The sequence below is a fragment of the Lissotriton helveticus genome, chromosome 7 (assembly GCF_964261635.1).
Source record: "Lissotriton helveticus chromosome 7, aLisHel1.1, whole genome shotgun sequence".
NCBI lineage: Eukaryota > Metazoa > Chordata > Amphibia > Caudata > Salamandridae > Lissotriton > Lissotriton helveticus.
Genome location: NC_136068.1, coordinates 1,326,746,755 through 1,326,774,076, shown reverse-complemented (window position 1 = coordinate 1,326,774,076; position 27,322 = coordinate 1,326,746,755). Strand labels below are relative to the sequence as shown.

Sequence of the window (27,322 nt, the reverse complement as noted above, 5' to 3'; positions counted from 1 at the left end):
ATGGGTCACTCCGCTCACAACTGCAGTGCAGCCACAGACCATGGGTCACTCCGCTCACAACTGCAGTGCAGCCACAGAGCATGGGTCACTCCACTCACAACGGCACTGCAGCCACAGAGCACGGGTCACTCCTCTCACAACTGCGGTGCTTCCACATAGCATGGGACATTCCACTCACAACTGCAGTGCAGCCGCAGAGCATGGTCACTCCGCTCACAACTGCAGTGCAGCCACAGAGCACGGGTCACTCCGCTCACAACTGCAGTGCAGCCACAGAGCACGGGTCATTCCACTCACAACTGCAGTGCAGCCACAGAGCATGGTCACTCCACTGACAACTGCAGTGCAGCCACAGAGCATGGGTCACTCCGCTCACAACTGCAGTGCAGCCACAGAGCATGGGGCACTCCACTCACAACTGCAGTGCAGCCGCAGAGCAAGGGTCACTCCGCTCACAACTGCAATGCAGCCACAGAGCATGGGTCACTCCGCTCACAACTGCAGTGCTGCCACAGAGCATGGGTCACTCCTCTCACAACTGCAATGCAGCCTCAGAGCATAGGTCACTCCGCTCACAACTTCAGTGCAGCCACAGAGCATGGGTCACTCCACTCACAACTGCAGTGCAGCCACAGAGCATTGGTCACTCCACTCACAACTGCAGTGCAGCCACAGAGCATGGGGCACTCCACTCACAACTGCACTGCAGCCAAAGCGCATGGGTCACTCTGCTCACAACTGCAGTGCAGCCACAGAACATGAGTCACTCCACTCACAACCGCCGTATAGCCGCAGAGCATGGGTCACTCCACACACAACTGCAGTGCAGTGACAGAGCATGGGACACTCCACTCACAACTGCAGTGCAGCTATAGAGCACGGGTCACTCCGCTCACAACTGCAGTGCAGCCACAGAGCATGGGTCACTCCGCTCACAACTGCAGTGCAGCCGCAAAGCATGGGTCACTCCGCTCACAACTGCAGTGCAGCCACAGACCATGGGTCACTCCGCTCACAACTGCAGTGCAGCCACAGAGCATGGGTCACTCCACTCACAACGGCACTGCAGCCACAGAGCACGGGTCACTCCACTCACAACTGCGGTGCTTCCACATAGCATGGGACATTCCACTCACAACTGCAGTGCAGCCACAGAGCATGGGACACTCCACTCACACCTGCAGTGCAGCCACAGAGCACTGGTCACTCCGCTTACAATTGCAGTGCAGCCACAGAGCACGGGTCACTCCACTCACAACTGCAGTGCAGCCACAGAGCAAGGGTCACTCCGCTCACAACGCCACTGAAGCCACAAAGCAAGTGTCACTCCGTTCATAACTGCAGTGCAGCCACAGAGCAAGGGTCACTCCGCTCACAACAGCCATACAGCCGCAGAGCATGGGTCACTCCGCTCACAACCGCCGTGCAGCCGCAGAGCATGGGTCACTCCTCTCGCAACTGCAGTGCAGCCACAGAGCATGGGTCACTCGGCTCACAACTGCAGTGCAGCCACAGAGCATCAGTCACTCCACTTACAACTGCAGTGCAGCCACAGAGCATGGGTCACTCCGCTCACAACTGCAGTGCAGTCACAGAGCATGGGTCACTCCACTCACAACTGCAGTGCAGCCGCAGAGCATGGGTCACTCCGCTCACAACTGCAGTGCAGCCACAGAGCATGGGTCACTCCGCTCACAACTGCAGTGCAGCCGCAAAGCATGGGTCACTCCGCTCACAACTGCAGTGCAGCCACAGACCATGGGTCACTCCGCTCACAACTGCAGTGCAGCCACAGAGCATGGGTCACTCCACTCACAACGGCACTGCAGCCACAGAGCACGGGTCACTCCACTCACAACTGCGGTGCTTCCACATAGCATGGGACATTCCACTCACAACTGCAGATCAGCCACAGAGCATGGTCACTCCGCTCACAACTGCAGTGCAGCCACAGAGCATGGGTCACTCCGCTCACAACTGCAGTGCAGCCACAGAGCATGGGGCACTCCACTCACAACTGCAGTGCAGCCGCAGAGCAAAGGTCACTCCGCTCACAACTGCAGTGCAGCCACAGAGCATGGGTCACTCCACTCACAACTGCAGTGCAGCCGCAGAGCAAGGGTCACTCCGCTCACAACTCCAATGCAGCCTCAGAGCATGGGACAATCCACTCACAACTGCAGTGCAGCCGCAGAGCATGGGTCACTCCGCTCACAACTGCAGTGCAGCCACAGACCATGGGTCACTCCACTCACAACTGCAGTGCAGCCACAGAGCATGGGTCACTCCTCCCACAACTGCAGGGCAGCCACAGAGCATGGGTCACTCCACTCACAACTGCAGTGCAGCCACAGAGCATGGGTCACTCCGCTCACAACGGCCCTGCAGCCACAGAGCATGGGTCACTCCGCTCACAACTGCAGTGCTGCCACAGAGCATGGGTCACTCCTCTCACAACTGCAGTGCAGCCTCAGAGCATAGGTCACTCCGCTCACAACTTCAGTGCAGCCACAGAGCATGGGTCACTCCACTCACAACTGCAGTTCAGCCACAGAGCATTGGTCACTCCACTCACAACTGCAAGGCAGCCACAGAGCATGGGTCACTCCACTCACAACTGCACTGCAGCCAAAGCGCATGGGTCACTCTGCTCACAACTGCAGTGCAGCCACAGAACATGAGTCACTCCGCTCACAACCGCCGTACAGCCGCAAAGCATGGGTCACTCCGCACACAACTGCAGTGCAGTGACAGAGCATGGGTCACTCCACTCACAACTGCAGTGCAGCCACAGAGCATGGGACATTCCACTCACAACTGCAGTGCAGCCACTGACCATGGGTCACTCCACTCACAACTGCAGTGCAGCCACAGAGCATGGGTCACTCCACTCACACCGGCACTGCAGCCTCAGAGCATGGGTCACTCCGCTCACAACTGCAGTGCAGCCACAGAGCATGGGTCACTCCACTCACAACTGCAGTGCAGCCAAAAAGCATGGGTCACTCTGCTCACAACTGCAGTGCAGCCACAGAACATGAGTCACTCCGCTCACAACCGCCGTTCAGCCGCAGAGCATGGGTCACTCCGCTCACAACTGCAGTGCAGTCACAGAGCATCAGACACTCCACTCACAACTGCAGTGCAGCCATAGAGCACGGGTCACTCTGCTCACAACTACAGTGAGGCCACAGAGCACGGGTCACTCGGCTCACAACTGCAGTGCAGCCACAGAGCATGGGTCACTCCACTTACAACTGCAGTGCAGCCACAGAGCATGGGTCACTCCGCTCACAACTGCAGTGCAGTCACAGAGCATGGGTCACTCCACTCACAACTGCAGTGCAGCCGCAGAGCATGGGTCACTCCGCTCACAACTGCAGTGCAGCCACAGAGCATGGGTCACTCCGCTCACAACTGCAGTGCATCCGCAAAGCATGGGTCACTCCGCTCACAACTGCAGTGCAGCCACAGACCATGGGTCACTCCGCTCACAACTGCAGTGCAGCCACAGAGCATGGGTCACTCCACTCACAACGGCACTGCAGCCACAGAGCACGGGTCACTCCACTCACAACTGCGGTGCTTCCACATAGCATGGGACATTCCACTCACAACTGCAGTGCAGCCGCAGAGCATGGTCACTCCGCTCACAACTGCAGTGCAGCCACAGAGCACGGGTCACTCCGCTCACAACTGCAGGGCAGCCACAGAGCACGGGTCATTCCACTCACAACTGCAGTGCAGCCACAGAGCATGGTCACTCCACTCACAACTGCAGTGCAGCCACAGAGCATGGGTCACTCCGCTCACAACTGCAGTGCAGCCGCAGAGCAAGGGTCATTCCGCTCACAACTGCAATGCAGCCACAGAGCATGGGTCACTCCGCTCACAACTGCAGTGCTGCCACAGAGCATGGGTCACTCCTCTCACAACTGCAATGCAGCCACAGAGCATGGGTCACTCCGCTCACAACTGCAGTGCTGCCACAGAGCATGGGTCACTCCTCTCACAACTGCAATGCAGCCTCAGAGCATAGGTCACTCCGCTCACAACTTCAGTGCAGCCACAGAGCATGGGTCACTCCACTCACAACTGCAGTGCAGCCACAGAGCATTGGTCACTCCAATCACAACTGCAGTGCAGCCACAGAGCATGGGTCACTCCACTCACAACTGCACTGCAGCCAAAGCGCATGGGTCACTCTGCTCACAACTGCAGTGCAGCCACAGAACATGAGTCACTCCACTCACAACCGCCATACAGCCGCAGAGCATGGGTCACTCCGCACACAACTGCAGTGCAGTGACAGAGCATGGGACACTCCACTCACAACTGCAGTGCAGCCATAGAGCACGGGTCACTCCGCTCACAACTGCAGTGCAACCACAGAGCACGGGTCACTCCGCTCACAACTGCAGTGCAGCCACAGAGCCTGGGTCACTCCGCTCACAACTGCAGTGCAGTCACAAAGCATGGGTCACTCCGCTCACAACTGCAGTGCAGCCACATACCACGGGTCACTCCGCTCACAACTGCAGTGCAGCTACAGAGCATGGGTTTCTTTTGCAGTGCAGCCACAGAGCATGGGTCACTCCACTCACAACTGCAGTGCAGCCACAGAGCATGGGACACTCCACTCACACCTGCAGTGCAGCCACAGAGCACTGGTCACTCCGCTTACAATTGCAGTGCAGCCACAGAGCACGGGTCACTCCACTCACAACTGCAGTGCAGCCACAGAGCAAGGGTCACTCCGTTCACAACGCCACTGAAGCCACAAAGCAAGTGTAACTCCGTTCATAACTGCAGTGCAGCCACAGAGCAAGGGTCACTCCGCTCACAACAGCCATACAGCCGCAGAGCATGGGTCACTCCGCTCACAACCGCCGTGCAGCCGCAGAGCATGGGTCACTCCTCTCGCAACTGCAGTGCAGCCACAGAGCATGGGTCACTCTGCTCACAACTGCAGTGCAGCCACAGAGCATCAGTCACTCCACTCACAACCGCCGTACAGCCGCAGTGCATGGGTCACTCCGCTCACAACCGCCGTGCAGTCGCAGAGCATGGGTCACTCCTCTACCAACTGCAGTGCAGCCACAGAGCATTGGTCACTCCGCTCACAACTGCAGTGCAGCCACAGAGTATGGGTCACTCCACTCACAACTGCAGTGAAGCCACAGAGCATGGGTCACTTCGCTCACAACCGCAGTGCAGCCACACTCTAGGTCACTCCGCTCACAACTGCAGTGAAGCCGCAGAGCACAGGTTACTCTGCTCACAACTGCAGTGCAGCCGCAGACCATGGGTCACTCCGCTCACAACTGCAGAGCAGGCACAGAGCATCGGTCAGTCCGCTCACAACTGGAGTGCAGCCACAGAGCATGGGTGACTCCGCTCACAACTGCAGTGCAGCTGCAGAGCATGGGTCACTCCACTCACAACTGCAGTGCAGCCAAAGAGCATGGGTCAGTCCGCTCGAAAATGCAGTGCAGCCGGAAACCATGGGTCACTCTGCTCACAACTGCAGTCCAGCCACAGAGCATAGGTCACTGCACTCACAATGCAGCCACAGACCATGGGTCACTCCGCTCACAACTGCAGTGCAGTCTCAGAGCATGGGTCACTCCGCTCACAACTGCAGTGCAGCCACAGAGCATGGGACATTCCGCTCACAACTGCAGTGGAGCCACAGAGCATTGGTCACTCTTGCAGTTCAGGCGCAGAGCATGGTTCACCCCGCTCACAACTGTAGTGCAGCCACAGAGCATGGGTCACTCCACTCACAACTGCAGTGCAGCCACAGAGCATGGGACACTCCACTCACAACTGCAGTGCAGCCGCAGAGCTCGGGTCACTGCACCCACAACTGCAGTGCAACCACACAGTATTGTTCACTCCGCTCACAACTGCAGTGCAGCCGCAGAGCATGGGTCACTCCGCTCACAACTGCAGTGCAGCCACAGAACATGGGTCACTCCGCTCACAACTGCAGTGCAACCACAAAGCATGGGTCACTCCGCTCACAACTGCAGTGCAGCCACAGCGCACGGGTCACTCTGCTCACAACTGCAGTGCAGCCACAGAGCATGTGTCACTCCGCTCACAACTGCAGTGCAGCCACGAAGCATGGGTCACTCCGCTCACACCAGCAGTGCAGCCACAGAGCTCGGGTCACTCTGCTCACACCTGCAGTGCAACCACGAAGCATGGGTCACTCCGCTCACAACTGCAGTGCAGCCACAGAGCACGGGTCACTCTGCTCACAACTGCAATGAAGCCGCAAAGCACGGGTTACTCTGCTCACAACTGCAGTGCAGCCACAGAGCATGGGTCACTCCACTTACAACTGCAGTGCAGCCGCAGAGCATGGGCCACTCTTGCAGTGCAGCCGCAGAGCATGGGTCACTCCGCTCACAACTGCAATGCAGCCACAGAGCATGGGACACTCCACTCACAACTGCAGTGCAGCCACAGAGCACGGGTCGCTCTGCTCACAACTGCAATGCAACCACAGAGCAAGGGACACTCCACTCACAACTGCAGTGCAGTCACAGAGCATGGGTCACTCTGGCAGTGCAGCCGCAGATCATGGGTCACTCCGCTCACAACTGCAATGCAGCCACAGAGCATGAGACACTCCACTCACAACTGCAGTGCAGCCGCAGAGCAAGGGTCGTTCCGCTCACAACTCCAATGCAGCCTCAGAGCATGGGACAATCCACTCACAACTGCAGTGCAGCCGCAGAGCATGGGTCACTCCGCTCACAACGGCAGTGCAGCCACAGAGCATGGGTCACTCCACTCACAACTGCAGTGCAGCCACAGAGCATGGGTCACTCCGCTCACAACCGCAGTGCAGCCACACTCTAGGTCACTCCGCTCACAACTGCAGTGAAGCCGCAGAGCACAGGTTACTCTGCTCACAACTGCAGTGCAGCCACAGAGCATGGGTCATTCCACTTACAACTGCAGTGCAGCCACAGAGCATGGGTCACTCTTGGAGTGCAGCCGCAGACCATGGGTCACTCCGCTCACAACTGCAGAGCAGGCACAGAGCATGGGTCAGTCCGCTCACAACTGGAGTGCAGCCACAGAGCATGGGTGACTCCGCTCACAACTGCAATGAAGCCGCAAAGCACGGGTCAGTCCGCTCAAAAATGCAGTGCAGCCGGAAACCATGGGTCACTCTGCTCACAACTGCAGTCCAGCCACAGAGCATAGGTCACTGCACTCACAATGCAGCCACAGACCATGGGTCACTCCGCTCACAACTGCAGTGCAGTCTCAGAGCATGGGTCACTCCGCTCACAACTGCAGTGCAGCCACAAAGCATGGGACATTCCGCTCACAACTGCAGTGGAGCCACAGAGCATTGGTCACTCTTGCAGTTCAGGCGCAGAGCATGGTTCACCCCGCTCACAACTGTAGTGTGGCCACAGAGCATGGGTCACTCCACTCACAACTGCAGTGCAGCCACAGAGCATGGGACACTCCACTCACAACTGCAGTGCAGCCGCAGAGCTCGGGTCACTGCGCCCACAACTGCAGTGCAACCACACAGTATGGTTCACTCCGCTCACAACTGCAGTGCAGCCACAGAGCATGGGTCACTCCGCTCACAACTGCAGTGCAGCCACAGAACATGGGTCACTCCGCTCACAACTGCAGTGCAGCCACAGAGCATGGGTCACTCTGCTCACAACTGCAGTGCAGCCACAGAGCACGGGTCACTCTGCTCACAACTGCAGGGCAGCCACAGAGCATGGGTCACTCCGCTCACAACTGCAGTGCAGCCACAGAGCATGGGTCACTCCCCTCACAACTGCAGTGCAGCCACAGAGCACGGGTCACTCCGCTCACAACTGCAGTGTAGCCACAGAGCACGGGTCACTCTGCTCACAACTGCAGGGCAGCCACAGAGCATGGGTCACTCCGCTCACAACTGCAGTGCAGCCGCAGAGCATGGGTCACTCCGCTCACAACTGCAGTGCAGCCACAGAGCACGGGTCACTCCGCTCACAACTGCAGTGCAGTCACAGAGCATGGGTCACTCACTCTTGGACACCAGCAATGCTGCCATACTTTAAGGGCCACTACTTCAGCAACAGCATGGCAGCCATAAAGCATGAGAAAAAATTCCATCATCAGCAATGCAGCCAGAGAGCATGGGCCAGTCTCATATCACCAGCGGTGCAGCCATGTGCCAGCATGGATAAGTCGTAAGACTTTAGCAATGCAGCTATCGAGCCCAGGTCCACTTATGACATCAGCAGTGCTGCCATACATCAAAGGTCATTACTTTAATAGCATAGAGCCTCGGTTATTCTAAAGGCACCAACAAAGCAGTCGTAGAGCAAAGGCCACTCTTTTGACACCAGTGAGGCACCAGTGGTGCATGAGTCAATGTTACAACACCCGAAAGGCAGCCACAGAATGTGTCACTCCTTCAACATCAGTAATGCAGCTGTAGAGTGAAGGCGAGCATGGTAACTCCTAACACTTCAACAAAGCTCCCATAGAGCATACTCACTCCTGACACTCCAACAAAGCTCCCATAGAGCATACTCACTCCTGACACTTCAACAAAGCTCCCATAGAGCATGCTTACTCCTGACATTTCAACAAAGCTCCCATAGAGCATGCTTACTCCTGACATTTCAACAAAGCTCCCATAGAGCATGGGCACTCCTGACACTTCAGCAAAGCTCCCTTAGAGCATGGGCACTCCTAGCAGTTCAACAAATCTCCCATAGAGCATGGGCACTCCTGACACTTCAGCAAAGCTCCCTTAGAGCATGGGCACTCCTAGCAGTTCAACAAATCTCCCATAGAGCATGGTCACTCCTAGCACTTTAACAACGCTTCCTTAGAGCATGGATCACTCCTGACACTTCAACAAAGCTCCCATAGAGCATGGTCACTCCTAGCACTGCAACAAAGCTCCCATAGAGCATGGTCACTCCTAACACTTCAGCAAAGCTCCCTTAGAGCATGGTCACTCGTAGCAGTTCAACAAATCTCCCATAGAGCATGGTCACTCCTAGCACTTTAACAACGCTCCCTTAGAGCATGGATCACTCCTGACACTTCAACAAAGCTCCCATAGAGCATGGATCACTCTTAACACCTCAACAAAGCTCCCATAGAGCATGGTCACTCCTAGCACTTTAGCAACGCTCCCTTAGAGCATGGTCACTCGTAGCACTTCAACAAAGCTCCCATAGAGCATGGTCACTCCTAGCACTTGAACAACGCTCCCTTAGAGCATGGATCACTCCTGACACTTCAACAAAGCTCCCATAGAGCATGGTCACTCCTAGCACTTTAACAACGCTCCCTTAGATCATGGATCACTCCTGACACTTCAACAAAGCTCCCATAGAGCATGGTCACTCCTAGCACTGCAACAAAGCTCCCATAGAGCATGGTCACTCCTAACACTTCAGCAAAGCTCCCATAGAGCATGGATCACTCTTAACACCTCAACAAAGCTCCCATAGAGCATGGTCACTCCTAGCACTTTAGCAACGCTCCCTTAGAGCATGGTCACTCCTAGCACTTCAACAAAGCTCCCATAGAGCATGGTCACTCCTAGCACTTTAACAACGCTCCCTTAGATCATGGATCACTCCTGACACTTCAACAAAGCTCCCATAGAGCATGGTCACTCCTAGCACTTTAACAACGCTCCCTTAGATCATGGATCACTCCTGACACTTCAACAAAGCTCCCATAGAGCATGGTCACTCCTAGCACTTTAACAACGCTCCCTTAGATCATGGATCACTCCTGACACTTCAACAAAGCTCCCATAGAGCATGGTCACTCCTAGCACTTTAACAACGCTCCCTTAGATCAAGGATCACTCCTGACACTTCAACAAAGCTCCCATAGAGCATGGTCACTCCTAGCACTTTAACAACGCTCCCTTAGATCATGGATTACTCCTGACACTTCAACAAAGCTCCCATAGAGCATGGATCACTCCTAACACTTCATCAAAGTTCTCATAGAGTATGGTTACTCCTAGCACTTTAACAACGCTCCCATGGAGCATGGATCACTCCTGACACTTCAACAAAGCTCCCATAGAGCATGGATCACTCCTGACACTTCAACAAAGCTCCCATAAAGCATGGTCACGCCTTCCGCACCAGTAATGCATCCTTAACTCACTAGTTGCACATGGCACACCAGTAATGCAGCTTTACACTTGGTCACTATTTCAATATCACTGCCGCATGTTATATTTGGGCATGGTTGTGTTATTGTTGGCACGGAGCCACATTTTAATTTTCTCCAGTTTCTACCAATCCTCTGCTTCTCCTTCCCTCCTCTCCCAGCCGTGGGATTGTGAGGAGCTCCATACGTTGCATGTGTGGGTGGGAGCGACGACCCCAAAGGGTGTGTCTGAAATCCAAGCATCTAAAAATTAGTGTATCTTTCGAGCTGCCAAGCACTCTGTTATTTCATTGTCCCAGGAGGGCTGTGCCTTTTCTGTTTGCATCATCCGGCCTACAGTGTGCATTGTGTGCAAGTCCTGGCATGTGTCTATAAATGACTCCACATACACAACATATGTATACAGATTAAAGAATCACTTGAAACTCTCACCGCCATATTGAAAGCTGTTGCTGGGGACTAAAGGGGTGCGGCCTGCACGTCCTCAGCACCCACCCCACCATGGCCGCTACAAGGAGGCGAGTGGGTCGAGGGAGACATTTGGATAGCCAATCCTTGGAGAACTCTGCTCAGTCAAAAGTAGTCCCCTCTGTACAAGTGCTGTTGGGGCACTGTGAAACCCCAGTATATGGCATATCATATTGTTGTGTGTATGTGGGGGTCATGTTTAACAGGTCCCCTTTGATATTTGTATCTGATGAAGCTTGGTGACATGCTGTCAGGGCACTTTGAAAACTACCCATACTGCGCACCCTGGCTGTTGCAATATCCCTTGTCCCTTTAAGGTTACATGGGCTGAGATATTTTTCAGCCAATACGTGTTTCGCCCTGCAGCATTAAAGTCTGTGGCTTTTTCAGGGCGGAAATTGGTCACAGACACAGATGAGTGCAGATGTAGTCTGTAAACTAGAACAGACCGCATATCCTCACATGAAGACCACAATTTTGCTGCTCTTTCCTGACGACACAGTGAGATACAATCGCCATCTGCAGATATGGTGCATTTGTTCTCCATTTACGGGCTACTTCCGCACCCATTTGTGACTCTGACCAATTTCCGCCTTGAAAAAACCCCAAGCTCAACTGCCCTCCGGTGAAACAGGTGCTGGCCAGGCTGAGAAATATCACACCCTGTGTAACCGGAAGAGGATGGAGCATATTGCAACTGTTTAACCTGAGAAAAGTAGACTTCCATATGAGTGCGAAGATAAAAAGAGGAATACAAATCAGTTTGTATAATAAATCTATCATGTTTGTAAATCGACCATGCCATGCAATATTGTGGAATTGGTAGCTATAATTGTGGGTGTCCCACACCATCCTTGTTTAAATGGTGTTCTTGGTATGACAGGATAGAGGGCCTTATCGTTTTAATTCTTACTTGTACCACAAGCATCCCTTCTTAAATATTGCACCTGGCCCGTGCAGGGATGGGATTTCTGGCACTACCAGTTTGGCAAGCGTGGGGGGCTTTATTTAGTCCCATCAAGACCTTCCAGACCTAAAAAGAACTCTCACACACTGTCCCTTTCTGGCTGGCACACCTGGCAGTGCCAGACTGCCCGGAATTGCCGAGTAGCAGTGCACCTTGCCATACAAGTGTGGAACAAGGGTATATGGGCCTCTTCCCATTTTTTTCATATTTTAGTCGGGTTTGGGCATGATAGAAGTTCTGTCCCATGTGTTCTGTTGGATGTTTGTGTTTTATATATCTTGGTGAAACGAGATGTTTGGGAACTGTGAAGGTCTAGTTGACGGCACATCATGGCTGTGCTATGTGTAGGTAGGAGTTCTATCTAATGTGTTTTGCGGGTGTTTGTGTGAGATGTATCCTGGTGATAAGTGCTGTTCGGGTGCCTGTGTCAGCTGACTGTGCTCTTTAGCTATAGTGTGTTGCATGTTTGTGATATGTTCTAATATGTTGTATCAGGTGTAAGAATATCATTCAGGAAGGAGGCTAACTGTGCAAAACGAAATGTGAATTTGAATGAGCTTTGATTCAGAATCAGTTCATACAGTATTAGCACTTTCAAAGCACCAGCCTTTATTCCGTTGGTGTAATATGATCCAGGTTATATTCTACTAAAGTGCCTCTTGCGTTTTTGTGGTATCGTAAAACGGATAGTGCAGTCATTTGAAACATGTTTCCCTTTCTATATGCCATAAATGGTTGTGGCTGGTGATAGTGAGCTTGACACGGAAGTAGTCTATATTGCTTACATATGCTGAGTTAGGTATGTTGTTAATGTAATGGCAATATGTTAGTATGTTAGTATAATGTAATTTCATAAAACATTATAATATAATGCTAGAATAATATGATTTTCCACATATTTATATGTGATGTATCTAGGTGGCAGATGAAATATTGTAGTTGTGTTGAGTGTATGTGTAGTCTTCTGCTGGTGCTTTGTTATGGGCCTTGGGGCGAGTTCCATGTATGTGGCAGTTTGGAGACCTCTGATAGCTGACTGTTGGCTGTGTGTGTGTGTGTGGTGCACTGTCTAATGTGTTCTGTTGGGTTGTGACCTATTCTGAGTGAATAAAGCAAGCAAAAAGCAGGGTTAAGTTACTTAGAAAAGAGAGCTATCGGGTAGTTCTGGCTATAACTGAAACAAAAGCAGGGATGCAAGAGCTGCCCTTCCAGAGTAGGAAAGGGTAGATGAGCCTGGGCTGGTCGCCTGCATCCAATGTAGCTGCCTCGCTGCAGCACTCCCTCCTGTATCTGGTCCATGCGTGGCTCTCATATGCGTGGCTCTTATGTTAAGATTGTACAGAACCCTTCAGACGTAAAATCCAGCCCAGGGGTGGGTGTGGTACCTTCTGTGGACATCAGTACTAGGATTGAACAAGTTGATCAGTGGGAGATTAGATTGAAATGGGATGCCTCAAAGGTAGCTTTTATCCAGTGAGCATTAAGAACTGGAGAAAGAAAGGAAATGGCAGCAAGGGATGTTTGAAAGCACAAGGTCACTTACGCCCACCTCCTTGGTCCACTACCAATGAACCCCACCACTATAATGTGCTCTCTCTTAGCATTAAGAACTGTACACAGAAGATACTTCCTGCACTGGAGATGAATGGCTTCGACTGCCTCTGTAGTGGACACAGACTCTGACCAGAGCTGTCATATGTGATGGCCCAGAGATGCGTCAGGCCATGCTGCGCTTGCATCTTCTGTTAGACCAGTGGCATACGGTTCTTGGGGCCCAAATCCGGCACCCCATTGTTTTTAAGCTGCTAGAAAAAGATCGATTCACTGATAAAGTATTTATGAACACAATTCCTCTTGTTATTTGATACTTGGAAAGCACCGAGATGCCATTAGTCTGGCATCACGGATCCCTATGGTGGCCCAGATGTGAGACTCTTGCTGGTGGAAGGCTACCTCTCTAGCCCCCATATGCACCTTGATCCAAACCAAGGGTACAATAACCTACTCAGATTGTAGCTCTGGATTCAACCCAATTGTGTCCTGGTGTCACCCAAGGCCGTCCTGATTTTTTACATTACTTAAAGGCCTCGCTAAGATATGGCGTGACCCCAAGGGCCTCTGACCTGCAGATCCAGGGATTGATTCAGAGATGGTCAAACCTGAGGGTGTTAGGGCGGAGAGAACTGGTTCTCCACAAATTGTACCTAGAAGGTCCCGGTCGGATGCTGGTCTTACCTGGTGAGGAGGGAGGGAGCTGGTTGCTGATCCGCTCCATCGGGAGTGGTGTACCCATCCTGAGAAGGTAGAAGGGGATGCATGTATGAGTCACTTACCTGTTCCTCACCCCATGGCACTCCCTTCACGTAATGAGGGGTCCACCCCTTGCCAGGACGCACACTCAGAAGACACTTTATCATATTTTGCGTAGTATGCTGTATGGTTTACATAACGCTTATTTTCAGGGCTCAGTTCGTGCATGGGCTCTAAGAGATCCGAGCCAGCCTCTTGGTTCGTCTCCCCTGCTAATTTGTGGCCTCTCCCACCTCTGTGTTCTGGTGTGGGTCCTTACCTTAGTTGTCAGTTAGTTCCTTGGAGTCTGAGGTAGCAGCTCTCTCACTTGTCAGTGTTTGTGTTTAAATTCACAGCACAGAGTATGCTATCTCACGCTGCTCCCCCCGTATCCCAGATAATACGAACAACCTGCTTTTTACATAGCGCTTTATATAGCACTTCTGCCTATTCTAAGCGCTGTAAATAACAGCTTTTATTTTTTACCAAATTGAGTGTAGTGCTGGGACTCCAACTTGACAAGTTGGACCAGCACATGGTTGTTATAGGTTGCCGCTTATCAAACAGTTGCGACTGCTACTTAAAAGCAGCAGTGGGGCGAGTGGGGGCGAAGGTGAGGGGGGGAATCAGGTAAAAAAAAACTTACCTCCGTGCTGGCCGGCTGCCACCACTGCCTCTTATGTGTCCCGTCCTGTCCTCTTCCTTGCTTCTAGTGAGGAAGCAGGAAGCACCAGGGCTCCCACGCTCCCAACAGCCAATCACAACGCTGCAATGCAGCGTTGTGATTGGTCTGAGTTCCGTGACACAGCTCTCAGCCAGGGGCTTTAGAGTTGGGCATGTTCTCCATGCAGGCTGTAATACAACCTGCATGGAGAACAGGGAAAGTGCGCATGACTGGGGCCGACCAGTCATTACGCACTTAGGAGGGTTGTACCCTGCTCTTCAGCCCCGCCCCTTACGCAAGCTGCTGCAGCAAGAGGACAAAATAAAATGATAATAACATTATTATCATTTTATTTATTCCTTTCTTTTGCTGCTTCATGGCAGTGGGGCGATTCTCCACCGCCTCAGCAGAGGAGCCACCACTGTTATCAAAGGCTGGTCGTGCTGAGGAATAGTCAGTCTCACATTTGTGACTGAATCTATCACCGATTTGCTTTCTTTTCAGAGGTACCAACCTGTCTAGAAATTCCTTTATTAATAAACAGGCAAATCCACATGGAACGCCGGTTTAGAAGCAGGGGCAAAGTCAGTTGGTCTGGCGTTGGGTGTCAGCCTTTTGGCTTTCTTATTGATTCTTTTATTTTGTCATGTTTTTTAGATACAACACAAGAAAGGTTTTTATTTTTGTTGGGGGGACTATTGTTGGGGTAACTGCTGAATCCTCACATTATATAAATACAAAAAAATGGCTAAAGCAAAAATACATTTTCGTTCTCAGAAAGCATGCATTGCCATAGCAGTCCCTGTCACTGATCTAATACTTTGTGTGAATGTGCTCCTTGTGAAAGAGCTGAATACCTTCACTCACATTGTAGTTAACCAATGGCTGAGGTGGGTTGGTCCACTGCCCCATGCTGTATGGGCGGACTAAAAATGTGACTGACATATAACAGTAGGTATACAGTCGGTGGTCAGCAATAGGCAAAAAAACGCTCTAAGGTCTATCCCAAGTACAAATCAGTTGTGTCAGGTAATCTGGCACGGTGCATAAGGTAGGCAAAAACCACCAAATCCCCACTTGTGTGGCCAGCAGACCACTCTACTATATATGCAAAAGGTAATTACCTAAAGTTTCATAAAATATCACAATGATGGTTGTCTTTATATTTTCAGATGTCTTTAATTCAAGATCTTAAGCCTTCTTAGCCAACACGTGTGTCGTCGCTGTTATAGGGGATTACCCCGCGACTTCTTCAGGGCTGAGGTCAGTTTCAAGTAGTCTCTTAGTTCCGGTGATAATTCCAACCCGGAAGGGGATCCTATAATTTCTGTGCCTGGAGAGGTAGACTATTTAGTCTTATGTCCGAATATCTTAATGTGCTTCCAAGTGTAAGGGAGTTTCTTTTAGAAGAACTGCCCCATCCGGCAGTATTAGGTAGAACCCCTTGGATCTCCAGGCCATACGTGGAGTGTTCGTCGTGCAAATCAGCTGAAATTATAGGAACCCCTTCCGGGTTGGAATTATCACCGGAACTAAGAGACTACTTGAAACTGACCTCAGCCCTGAAGAAGTCGCGGGGTGATCCCCTGTAACAGCGACAAAACACGTGTTGGCTACGAAGGCTTAAGATCTTGAATTACAGACATCTGAAAATATAAAGACAAGCATCATTGTGATATTTTATGAAACTTTATGTATTTACTTTTAAACGTGTGCAGAGGATTTGTATATATGACACTACAACAGACCAGTGGATGAAGCGGCTTGCTGAAAGTCACAGTGAGTATTCATATATAATTTTAGTAAAATCTAAATGTTTTGGAAAGCGCCAGACCTGAAAAGCAGATAGCTAGCTCTTTTAGGGGTCTCGAGGGCAGGACTGGGTCCATTTTATTGTAAGGTACAGTGGCCATGGTTTAATGCCCTGTCCTTGGGTAGCCATAGACAGCAGTCCATCCATGTAAGGCGGAATCCCCAGCGCCGTGTACCGCATGTTGTCTTGCTACCGCTCCAAGCACACCGAGCGCCTGTACTACCACAGAACATGACTGTGAAGAAAAGGCACTCGATGAGAAGTAGAAAGGATTCTTTTTGCAGTAACATGTAGAAACTGCTCCATAACAAGAACAGTCTTCTGTTCCCTGGAAACCCTGGAACCTCTCCAGAAGGTGCCTTATTACCAATTCTAAGTTATTTGTTTAAATGCCACAAATTCTGCCTTTGAGAACTCCATTTGCTCATGAAAGGGATTTTATTTTTAACCTGCCGACACATATTTGTGTGTGTTTATTTTCCAAGCTGTTTCCAGGGCTGATGTGTGCCTTGGGGGAACAGGCGGCTCCCGTCGCAGGGTTGGAGGAGGCCTGGGCCCGGCGTGCGTGCGGGCGCGTGACGGACGGCTCCGTCCCAGGGTTAGCGGAGGCCCGGGACCGGCGTGCGGGCGCGTGACGGGAGGGCTCGCATCTCGCGCACAGGCGGAGGGCGGTGAGGAGGGTCTGGGCGGTGAGGAGGGTCTGTGCGGCGAGGAGGGTCTGTGCGGCACTGCATGGCGTTCTTATCTTACCTCTATTCTCTCCAAAGGATTGCGATACAGTCCTCACGACGTTCCCATATCAGGGCTCGAACTGAACGCAGAGGGTCTGTGCTCCTGTATGAGGGGGCTGTGAAGGGTGCAAGGGAGTTGCGTTGCACTAGGAGGGCCCATGTAGGATTGCCCTTTATGCATGATCTCTGGGAAGGAGGGGCATACAGAGAACCGTGTGGGGATTCTGAAATTAAACTCATAGGGAGGGAGGGGGGAAAAGAGAGAGAGAGAGAAAAGAGAGAGAGGGAGAGAGAGAGAGAGAGAAAAGAGAGAGAGAGAGAGAAGAGAGAGAAAAGAGAGAGAGAGAGAAAAAAGAAAGAAAGAAAGAAAGAAATTATTACAGGGATTCCGGTTTTCTTACGAAGTGTTAGGTTTGCACTGGGCTCCTGAAGTCTTGTGGGAAACCTGTAAAGCACTGCACAGGACTAGTGTCCTACAGTGCCTGTGCCAGCGAGCGGTGGGTGTCTGAGCCTGTATGGGTGGGGGGTGTTAAAGGAGATGAAAGCCCAGACATGTGGTGTTATGCCACAGAAATGGGGGCACATGGTTTCTGGTGTCCTGGGTGGGCCTTGAAAGGATTGCAGAGTAGTTTTCTTGTCCAGTGGTGCAGTACCCTGTGCAGGGTTGCTCTGTGTCTGTAATCCGAATAGGGGCTTGAGTAGGATTGCACTAGGTTTTTGATGTCCTTTGAGGGCATATAAAGGATTGAACGTGGTTTGTGATCTGGCGGGGATTGTAAAGCATTTCAAAATAGCAAGATAGGGACAAGTTCTCTCTCCCAAAAGGGTAAAAACTATTGATTCAAACATGCAATGAGCTCATGGCTTTAAAATGAGGGGCTAATCCCCACATATCAGCCCTGCTGGTTTGTGAGTAGAGAGACCATCGCCCCAGTGAAGAGGAACTTCACTAGACCCTTGTTCCTGCATGTGGCCTGTGGCTTTAAACTGTTATCAGTCTGTGTTAATCTCTTCCTTTTCGTAAATTCCCCCGGGGCATACCAAGGGTGCCGTGGACCATAACGCAAGCTAGAAAAAAGTAACTTCTATGGCCTTGTCCCCTTGTAGGTGGGGAAACAGAGCAAGAGTACAGAGGGCCTTCGGACTCTCGGCGCCACTGCACAGGTTGCTCTGTTGATGCTAATGTCTTGTGTCTGATTGCTGGTAAACGTCCAGCTTTTTAGGTCGAGCCTGGGCAGCGCCTGCGCTGCTCTGGGAGGCATCATGCTGTATTCAGGTATGGACTTGAAGCTCCGTCCCACTCTCTGCCCATATTTTTCATTGACTTGTGTCATTGTCCTTGGTGAATGCTGGCTTCTAATTAGTTAATAAGCTTGTTAGTCCATCCTTGATACCGCCTTGTCTTCATTTGTAACCTCCCATGAGGACAACCCCTGTTGCATGTGTTGGTGTTCAGTAGGCTATAATTACATCCTCCGAGCACTATTTTGTTAAATGTTTTTCACTATGCTCTCTAGTAAGGCTTTATTTTTTTTTTCAAATTGCATGACACGCCACAGTGGCGGACACGCCTTTGCTTTATTTTCGGCGCTTTACGTCTCCATACACGGCCAATTGTTTTTGTTTTTCTTCTATTTTTTATTTAAGTATTGTTTATAACGCGTCCCATGCTGTGCTTTCACTTTAATGGTGGCCGTTCCCCTTTCTTGAGAAGAGCCAGGTCCAAGGAAACGGGCGCAGACACCATTAAACTGAAAGCGCGTCATGGGGAGGTTTTGCAAATAACCATTTGCAATGCAATAGGTCTTGCATTTTCAAGAGTTTGTAAATGCAAGACCTATTACATTGCAAATGCTTGTTTAGGTCTTGTGTAGAGACAGCTTTAGCTGCTCCACCAGCCTCATGTTTCCCCAAAAATCATAATAAAAATACATGTATACGCATATAGGAAGGCTTTTCGTCAGCCCTCTTCGTCCAGGCATAGTTTGCTTCTGCCTATACAGCATGCGACATGGGTCATCCCTCTGCATCCATTAGTTGTCTTGAGCTGTGAGTGACAGCATTTTGCCTGATCATATGTGCACAGGCTACCTGAAAAGGAGTGTAATTACGTGTGGTGAGCTGGGGCTGGTGGAGGTTGACTTTATTTGAATATATTTAAACCATTTTGTCCATAATGCTTGTTTGCAGAAAAATATGAATATATAAAAATATAAATGGCACAAGTACTAAGGCTAGACCTATTGACTTTGCCAATGCTTGTTGTTGAACTTGGCCTTTTTTGCAGGGTTATCCCCAAAGTTTTTGCCTTCTTCCTATATTTTTTCTGGCCTGTTTTTGTTGGCTTTAGGACTCTGGGCACTTTGCCTCTGCTATTCAATGCTTAAGTGGATGTGCTCTCTCCTTTCTACTTGGTATGATTGGTCTACACCTGTTTGGCATATTTTATTTAGCATTAAGTCCCTTGTACAGTGGTAACCCATATACCGAGGGGCGGTAAATTAGATGCTACAAGTGGGCCTGCAGTGCTGCTTGCACTACCCACAAAAGTAGCCTTTCAAACCTGTCTCAAGCTTGTCACTGTGGGGCCTGCATGCAAAGTCTGTTGCCACGGTGACTTGGCATTTAAAGTTACTTTCCAAGTCAGGAACAGCCCTTTTACTATATATAGGTCACCCCTAAGGTAGGCCATGGGTAGCCCTATGGGCAGGGTGCTGTGTAAGTAAAAGTTAGGACATTCGGCTTCATTGTGTGGCATGTCCTGGTAGCGATAAACACTCTATTTGGTTTCTCACTGCTGTGAGGCTGCTCCTCTCATACGTTTGCATTGGGACTTCCCTGATATGTGTTCCAGTGGTAATTTCCGATCTGAAAGGAGTAGCATTGCCATGTTTGGTATGTTTGGACTAGTGTTGATAAATCCTGCTTATTGGGGAAGGTGAGCTTTTCATTACTATTTTAAAAATGCTACTTTTAGAAAGTGGGCATTTCTGTGCGCTTATGACTCTTTGTGCTTTGCAGCCTGACTCCAATCGACGTCTAGTGTTGAGTGACAGCTGGGCTTGTGCATACTTTCCAGACAGTCATCACACAGGAAGGGCTGGGTGTAATACGATTACATCTGCATACATCCTCATATTGAATTGTCTTCCTGGGCTGGGAGAGTGAGGGGTGTTGACACTTACATTTGTAATGGGCTATTTTGCCCCCTACTGATGACTGAAGCCAGAGCTCCGATTGAATGGGTATGATGTGCACTTCTAAAGTTTAGTTGAAGCTACTGTCACATCAAAGACATTTTGAGTATAAGTAAAGGGCTCTGACCCTATGATTTTAGAAACTGGGTGGTGGGACTTGTAACCAGACGCTGTTGGCTATACAGACTACACCTTACCAGAAGGAACTGTTACGCTGTCAGGAGGAACGGCCATTCTACTCCCCTGGTTGTTGTGCTGTTCTGCGGCCTGCTGGACTGCAAGAAGGGCTACCACTTTGCTCAAGGACCCTGATGTGCTGGCCTGCTGCTTGTTCACTGCATTGGTGCCATAGTGCTCTCAACTTCCTGTCATTTGGAATCCCAGGGAGCAAGAAGGATTCCACCTAAAGCCAGCCGTGGGACTCGGTAGTCCGGCACAGGGCTTTGTGACCAACACAGCGCAAAGAGAGCGCTGTTCCTGTCTCCAAGCAGTGCGTGGCTAGCGCTGCTGTGTGCTCCTGTTTTCTATAATCCAGCCCGAGATAAGCACTGCTCAGCTTCCTGGTTTGGGAAATAGTGCATGTGGAACGCTAGGTTTGCCTTGTATGACCTGAAGCAGGCGACTCTACGACGCGTGCAGTGAGCTGCAGCAGTGCCACACCGTCGAAACTGGGTTATCTGCACTGGCGTAACGAAAATTGAGGGGGCCTCCCTGCACGGTATGCAGAGGGGCCCCCTCCGGTTGCAGGGAGGCCCCCTCCGGTCTCAATCAGGAGCTCTCCGGCCAGAGTGCAGTGCCGAGGGGGTCCCATGGAGCTTCAGGCCCCCCCGCGCTGAGGGAGCCTGTATTACGCCCCTGGTTATCTGGTCACCAAGGGCGGGCCAAGTCCACAAGGTTCTTGCTGGTGGCCCCACTCTCGGATCAAGCGCGGCACCCAAGCATGGCTGCACAAGGCCAAGAGAGGCCTCCAACGCACTCCTCCTGAGGGAGCAACGCCGTGATCCTTTGGGCAAAAACAGGGAAACCTTTAAGCTAGTGATGTGGACCCTGCGCTCGAAGCCCACCACCCTGCGGCATCCACCCTCCCCCTGCACGGCCCCAAGGAGTGTTGATGGCCGTGGAGTCTCAGAGCTCTCGCCGTCCCACAGAGTGGCAGTTAGTGAGTTGGCGCCCAGGGAGACCAGTGCCACCATCCCTCACTCTTTCATGGGTGGCACCGCCTCTACTTTGAGTCAGAGGAAGCGACCCAGGGAGCCACGGAGGGCTTCGGGCTCTCTGTGTATGGGACATTGTCTGTGCTCACACAGCAGACTGGGTGAGGTCTCCCCGCATGTACCCACAGTGTGTGTATCCCCCAGTGTGCTTGGTACATACTGTGGGGCTTCCTGTCCGGTTTTCACTTGCCGCATTCAAAAAAGTTCTGTAGGTGTTTATCATATAAATTACCACATTACCTATAGTAGGCGCACAGGGCTCTTGAGTCCTACCAGGTATGCATACTTACAACCATTGTACTGGGGCTCACAAAAATTACTGTAACCCCGTTATTAGGGGTGCAAGGGTTCCCCTTGCCCACACAGGCTTGATGTTACTCAGATCTTATGTTGATATTTCATGATTTATGTTCCGCTGGTGTTACCTGGTAATTAATGTATTCTGTTCCTAACCAAACTGCTGCATTTTTATGCCCGATGTTTGCTAATGTGCGTCGTTATGATCTTTGAACAGTCAGGATAACGAGTATTATTTCATGATATGCATTGTATGCGCAGTGATGAGTGTTTTTTTCTGATGTCTGCAACATATAAGTCTTTATTTTATTGCACTAACTGATGTTATGACAATTGCCTAGTTGCCAAAGAAATTCTTGGTTTATGTGGCTTTGGTCTATATTTATATGCAATACAGAAACATATTTTTATATACTACTGTGTGGTGTCGCTATTGTGGTGTATTTATTGTGTCACTGGTATGTGAGTGTGTCGCGCAAATGCTTTACACACTGCTTCTGGGATAAGCCTAGCTGCTCTACCAAGCTACTAAGGGGGTGATCAGGGGTTATCTTGGGTGTGTGACTCCCTTATCCTGACTGGTGCGGTGGGTTCTGCCTTTCTTGGGTGCATACCCTAGCCAAGCAGAAACCCCATTTCTAACTCTTGTTAAAAGCTTGCTGCCCATATATGTGTATATTTACGTGTTTTCCAAAATCTGAGGAATCTTGTTTTTTTGGGCAAAATGGTGTCCTTATTTCGCAGGTTCTGTGCGCCAGGAAACTCCTGTGATATATTTATAGCTGCCCATTAGTACCATGTAATTTATGCCACCTTAAACCTGTCATTTTTAGCTAACATTAGCAATTTGCATTTGCTTTTAAGAGTGACAAGTATAGGCTCAGTTATCCCTGTATGTAAATTGCCTTTGGACTGGTTAAATGCGTCACTCAGCACCTTTGGGTCAGTGTAAACTCATCACAAAAGTCTTCCTCTGAGCCATGTTTGTGAATTGTCAGCTGTAAGAGACACCAGAATCCATCAGTGCATGTCGGTGCCCATGAAGTACCACGCTTGTCCTGTGAAGTTGCCCCACAGCAAAATGTTTTGAGGGGCTCATGAGACACCCATATCTCACAAATATTCATAAGCCTTAGACTGAATCAGGGTGGCCCTGAAGTTGGGGCCCTCCTGCCCTGCAGGGGCCCAAGGTCCTGTGTTGTGACCGTGCTGCTCGTGATTTACACAGCAAATCCCTACATTCTACTGCAATGCTCCTGAAGAACAACATTACTCATACCTGTACACCATAACTCATCAACCACCACACTGGTGACAGTGAACCACACATTTCTATCCTGTAAAACAGGGCTTCAGAACCAGCAACACAATTAATCTAGAAAGCCACCACGAGTCCCGTTAAACCAGAGTTAAAAACTGCCAGAGTGCTCCTGGTGAGCCACACCATTTAATCCGGTAAAATACACTGCAACAACAAGAAATAGGGTACCGGTGACACAGACAAGTCACCCTTGTAAAGCAGTACTTTAGGGTCACAAGAACTCTCTCACAAATACAGCACCACAACAACCTTAGTGATATTGGAGGCACTCACTAGTCATCCCTGTAAAGCACGGCTTCAGGACCCAGTAACCTGCCACTTGTCTCTTTAAACCTGGGTCTAAAACAACCAAACTGTGCCTGGTGGTCCTTAAAACTGACCACTGTCAGTGTCACAACCTCACTTGCACTAGTGCCCCACACTAGTCATCTTTATATACCAGGTCCTCCCAACCAGCATCACGGTGCCCCCTGTAACCCAGGCTACAAGTTTCTGTGAGCTAGGGCTAAAAATAAACACTACAGGTATCCACACCACTTATCTGTGTGAAACATGGCTTTACAACCACCATGTTAGCATTACTAAACCACAGCAGTATTACCCACGAACCATGACTCCAAAACCACCACAGTTTTCTGGCAAACCACGCCAGTTATCCCTCTAACTCATGGGTACATATTCACCACAATGGCAAGGGTGACCCACTCCAGTCATCAGTATGCACAATGTCCACATTTTCACCACAGTGGTACAGAAGAACTGCAGTAGCCACCTCTCCGAACCATCTTTGGAGCCTCCACACTGCTGCCAGTGACCCACTCCAGTAATCAGTTAAATCATGGATCTACAACCAGCACACTGTTGCCAATGACCTGACATACAAGGACATCCACTTTAACACAGGACATTCACAGACCATATTCTGGCATCACAACTCATATCCTGACAATTATCCTAAGACTCGACAATAGTCACGGTAGCACAATTTGAGGCTGGCCCTAATAGCATGTGAGTTGCAGACACCAACCAGGTTCATTGTTGTCAAAGATTTTATCTTGTGACTTGGTCCTTTAACCCCTTCCATGCTGATGACGGCCCCCAGCCGTCATGGCCACAGTGCTCGTGTGCTGATGACGGCTGGGGGGCGTCATGACCATGCCCGCGATTGGAATGTCCAGCACAGGAGCGGAATTCCGGCCGCGGGCAAGGGGTTAAGTCCCCAAACCACCACTGGAGTACACTTCTAAAGCCCTCCAGAACCCCAAGGTGGGCATTTAGTGACTCACACAGCAAGTCACTGACTTGCTGGGCAGTTGCAAGAAAGTCCTCTTGTAACTTGTTGTATCCCTGTAGCTTGAGTAGGATGTCAGCTTTATAACCCTTGTAGTCCATTTCTTTGTCCTTGGCCCAGTCTTTCTGGGCTCCTCACAGACAGCATGTCCACTACGCTTCTGCTCCAGGAGTGTTCTGATATTTGTACCTGGAGATGCCAAAGTTATCCCTGTCATGAGCTAGTGGGTGGAAATGACTCCTGGGCACACCCTAACCAACGGGGTAAAAGTTCCAGAGACCTGCTTTACCGACTTCAAGCATTTTCAAGATGTGAGAAGTCTTCAGCCATGCTTAACATGAAGTGTCACAACCTCATGTGGTATGGTAATCCCTAGTGTCCTCTAACATCTAACATCAAAATCCAGTTTGAAGCAGCCACACATCCCCCAATAAACCAGAGAAAGAAGTCAGGTGGTACAAAGCAAGTACTTCCGCAATCAGACAGTGGATACACAATACTTACCTTGGCATTCTGTTTATGCTTTTCAAATGCACCCAACATGTTATATATTAACCCAGCAAGCCTGTCAAACAGAATATGACACTCAAGTATGATTTGCCACTGTAATGTCAAAAAAGATGCTCACAGCCCAACCCTGCATATTCTGGAAGGTTCAGAAGAGTTATCTCTGCCCATTCAGGTCACCCTGTTTGCACCTAGGAGGCATTTCACACATATCCAAATGCTAATTTCTGGCTTGCAGAAGTGGGGAAGCAAATGCAAATGTATCCACCAAGAGGCTCAGTCAGGAAAAAAGGTAACTTTCTAACATTGCTTTTTTCTAATATTTATTAAAAATTCATCTTCGCCATTGAATTGGATTTGTAATAACTATTAAAAGTAGTTACTTAATGATTTTTCTTGCTAATCCTTTTCCCAAAATACAGTTTTAGGGTTTTAGTCCATACTCTGGTTTTCTACATAGGACAGCAAGGTCTTCCACAGTGAAAAATCTTTTTGGAGTGTTAGTCACTGTAAGGAAATGTTAACGTTAAATGTCTGCATATCCTACTTTTACATACCCTGACTTGTGGACTATAAAGCCTACATAGGGGTGACATCCTAATATTTAAATGGAAGGTTTTGACTTGGGTAAAGGGTTTATTTTAACAGGTAGAATTGCAGTTTTTACACATCTGTGGTCAGGGTACTCTGGTAGGCCTGAAGCCATGTTTGCACTTCCACTGAAGTGGGTGACACTATGGGTGCTTCAGTAAACTAGTGGCATTTAACTTCCAGGCCCTGAGTACATCTTGTACCATATACTAGGGACGTATAGGTAAGTTAAATATACCAATTAGCAATATGCCAATTCAATCATATTTAAAGGAGGATCACAGCCACTTTACCAATGGTTTGCATGGTTAAAGCGCACAGACTTCTAAAGGCAGCAAACAATAGAGGGTTCCGCAAAAGGTGAAAAATATGGGATGACCACACAGAAAAGACATAATTCCTACACTGGTGTACACTCTGTGACAAAATATCCCTTGCCCATTCTTTATATCACCCACAGCAATGTAACATCCAAACTCATGCTGATATCCCTTTAATACCAAACAACACCACTGAATATCCTGGAATCTACGCTCACCATCCCAGATCACATCCTGAAATCCACTCCGACTTCACCCTACTCCAGTCCATATCCTGATGTCCACCCTAACACTACACCACCTGGCCCACACACTGGCGTCCACCCTGATACTGGCCACTGCTGTCCACATCCTAACCCTGGACTGCCCGAGAAGACTTCCTGACATCCACCTTCACCCTGGACCACCCTAGCTCTCGTCCTGACAGCCACCCTGTGATTTGACAGTCCCACTCCATATCGTGACGTCTTTGCTGACATTTAACCACCCCAGCCCACGTCTAGTGATCCGCCCTATGGCTGGCCCGCCCAGAAGAATATTCTAAGCGCCTGCTGTATCCGGTCCTATGAAGGGAGGCTCAGAGATCAGAGGCAAAGGGAGAATGAGCTGAACGGATGCTCTTCTGCAGGAAATGGAGGGAAATGAATAACATTTGTACTTGAACAGCGGCTGCTGCTACTCAGCAGGAGGGGGGGGGGCCTCTCTGAGTGCCTGCACTTCTTCTATTTAAAAGGGCAGCGCTCTCGCCCTTTTCAGGACCAATGTTATACGTTTATTGTGCGTCTGTGTTTGTCTTCCGGGCTCCTATGATTGCATTGAGGCTATGCGTTCGTGTGGTCTTGCTTGCCTTTCTAAGCAGGGCTGCTGCCTTTACTGGCGCTGCTAATAATAGTGGCTTTGCATCTAATGGATAATTCTCAGTAGGACTGATATACTTTAAAGGAGAGAGATGCTTATAGTGGGATAGCATTGACGCTTCTCAGAGGGGTTACTACAACAAGCACTTCCGCAGAGTGGCTGTCAGGGCTGACTTTAGCACTGGTGGTGCCCACTGGTGGTGCCTGGTGCAACAATCTTTTTTAGCGCCCCCCCCCCCTCACCTGACATCCTCCTCAGATTCCCTCTCTTCCACCTGGCAAAAGGGCCCTCCATCTCTCCACAGCTCCTCTCTGGCATACATTTAAGTTGTTTTAAAGGGTTGGCTTTACTAAACCACTCAGCTGTCCACTTTAAATGCTGATCTGTTCTTTGCAGCAGGCAAATTAACCCTCTGTGCTACTGTTTGGCGAGTCAAAACTTCCACTAGACAAAACTCCAATCTCTCTCTCTAGCAGGAACATTAATCACAAGAGTTATCTTGCTGCCTAAAATCTGGACACTCGAGGAACTCTGCACCAGCTGCTTTTAAATTGTAAGTTATTGCTAAATAGCGACCCCACCAGAGGTCAGCGTGCTATCCAGGTCAGC

The 27,322-nt window shown here is 50.1% G+C and overlaps 1 protein-coding gene across 6 annotated transcripts in view; it reads left to right on the top strand.

Annotated features, from left to right (window-relative positions):
- The window catches only part of SEPTIN9 (septin 9), a 992,168-nt gene that overhangs the window by 825,524 nt on the left and 139,322 nt on the right, over positions 1-27,322 (top strand). The window contains exon 1 of one of the 6 annotated variants that reach the window (XM_078654637.1): positions 18,366-18,393. The exons of the other annotated variants lie outside the window; for them this stretch is intronic. Coding sequence (XP_078510763.1) covers positions 18,381-18,393 — 13 coding nt within the window. The 5' untranslated portion in view covers positions 18,366-18,380. Of the gene's footprint in view, positions 1-18,365; positions 18,394-27,322 lie in introns of those variants that run through there. 6 annotated transcript variants of the gene reach the window in all.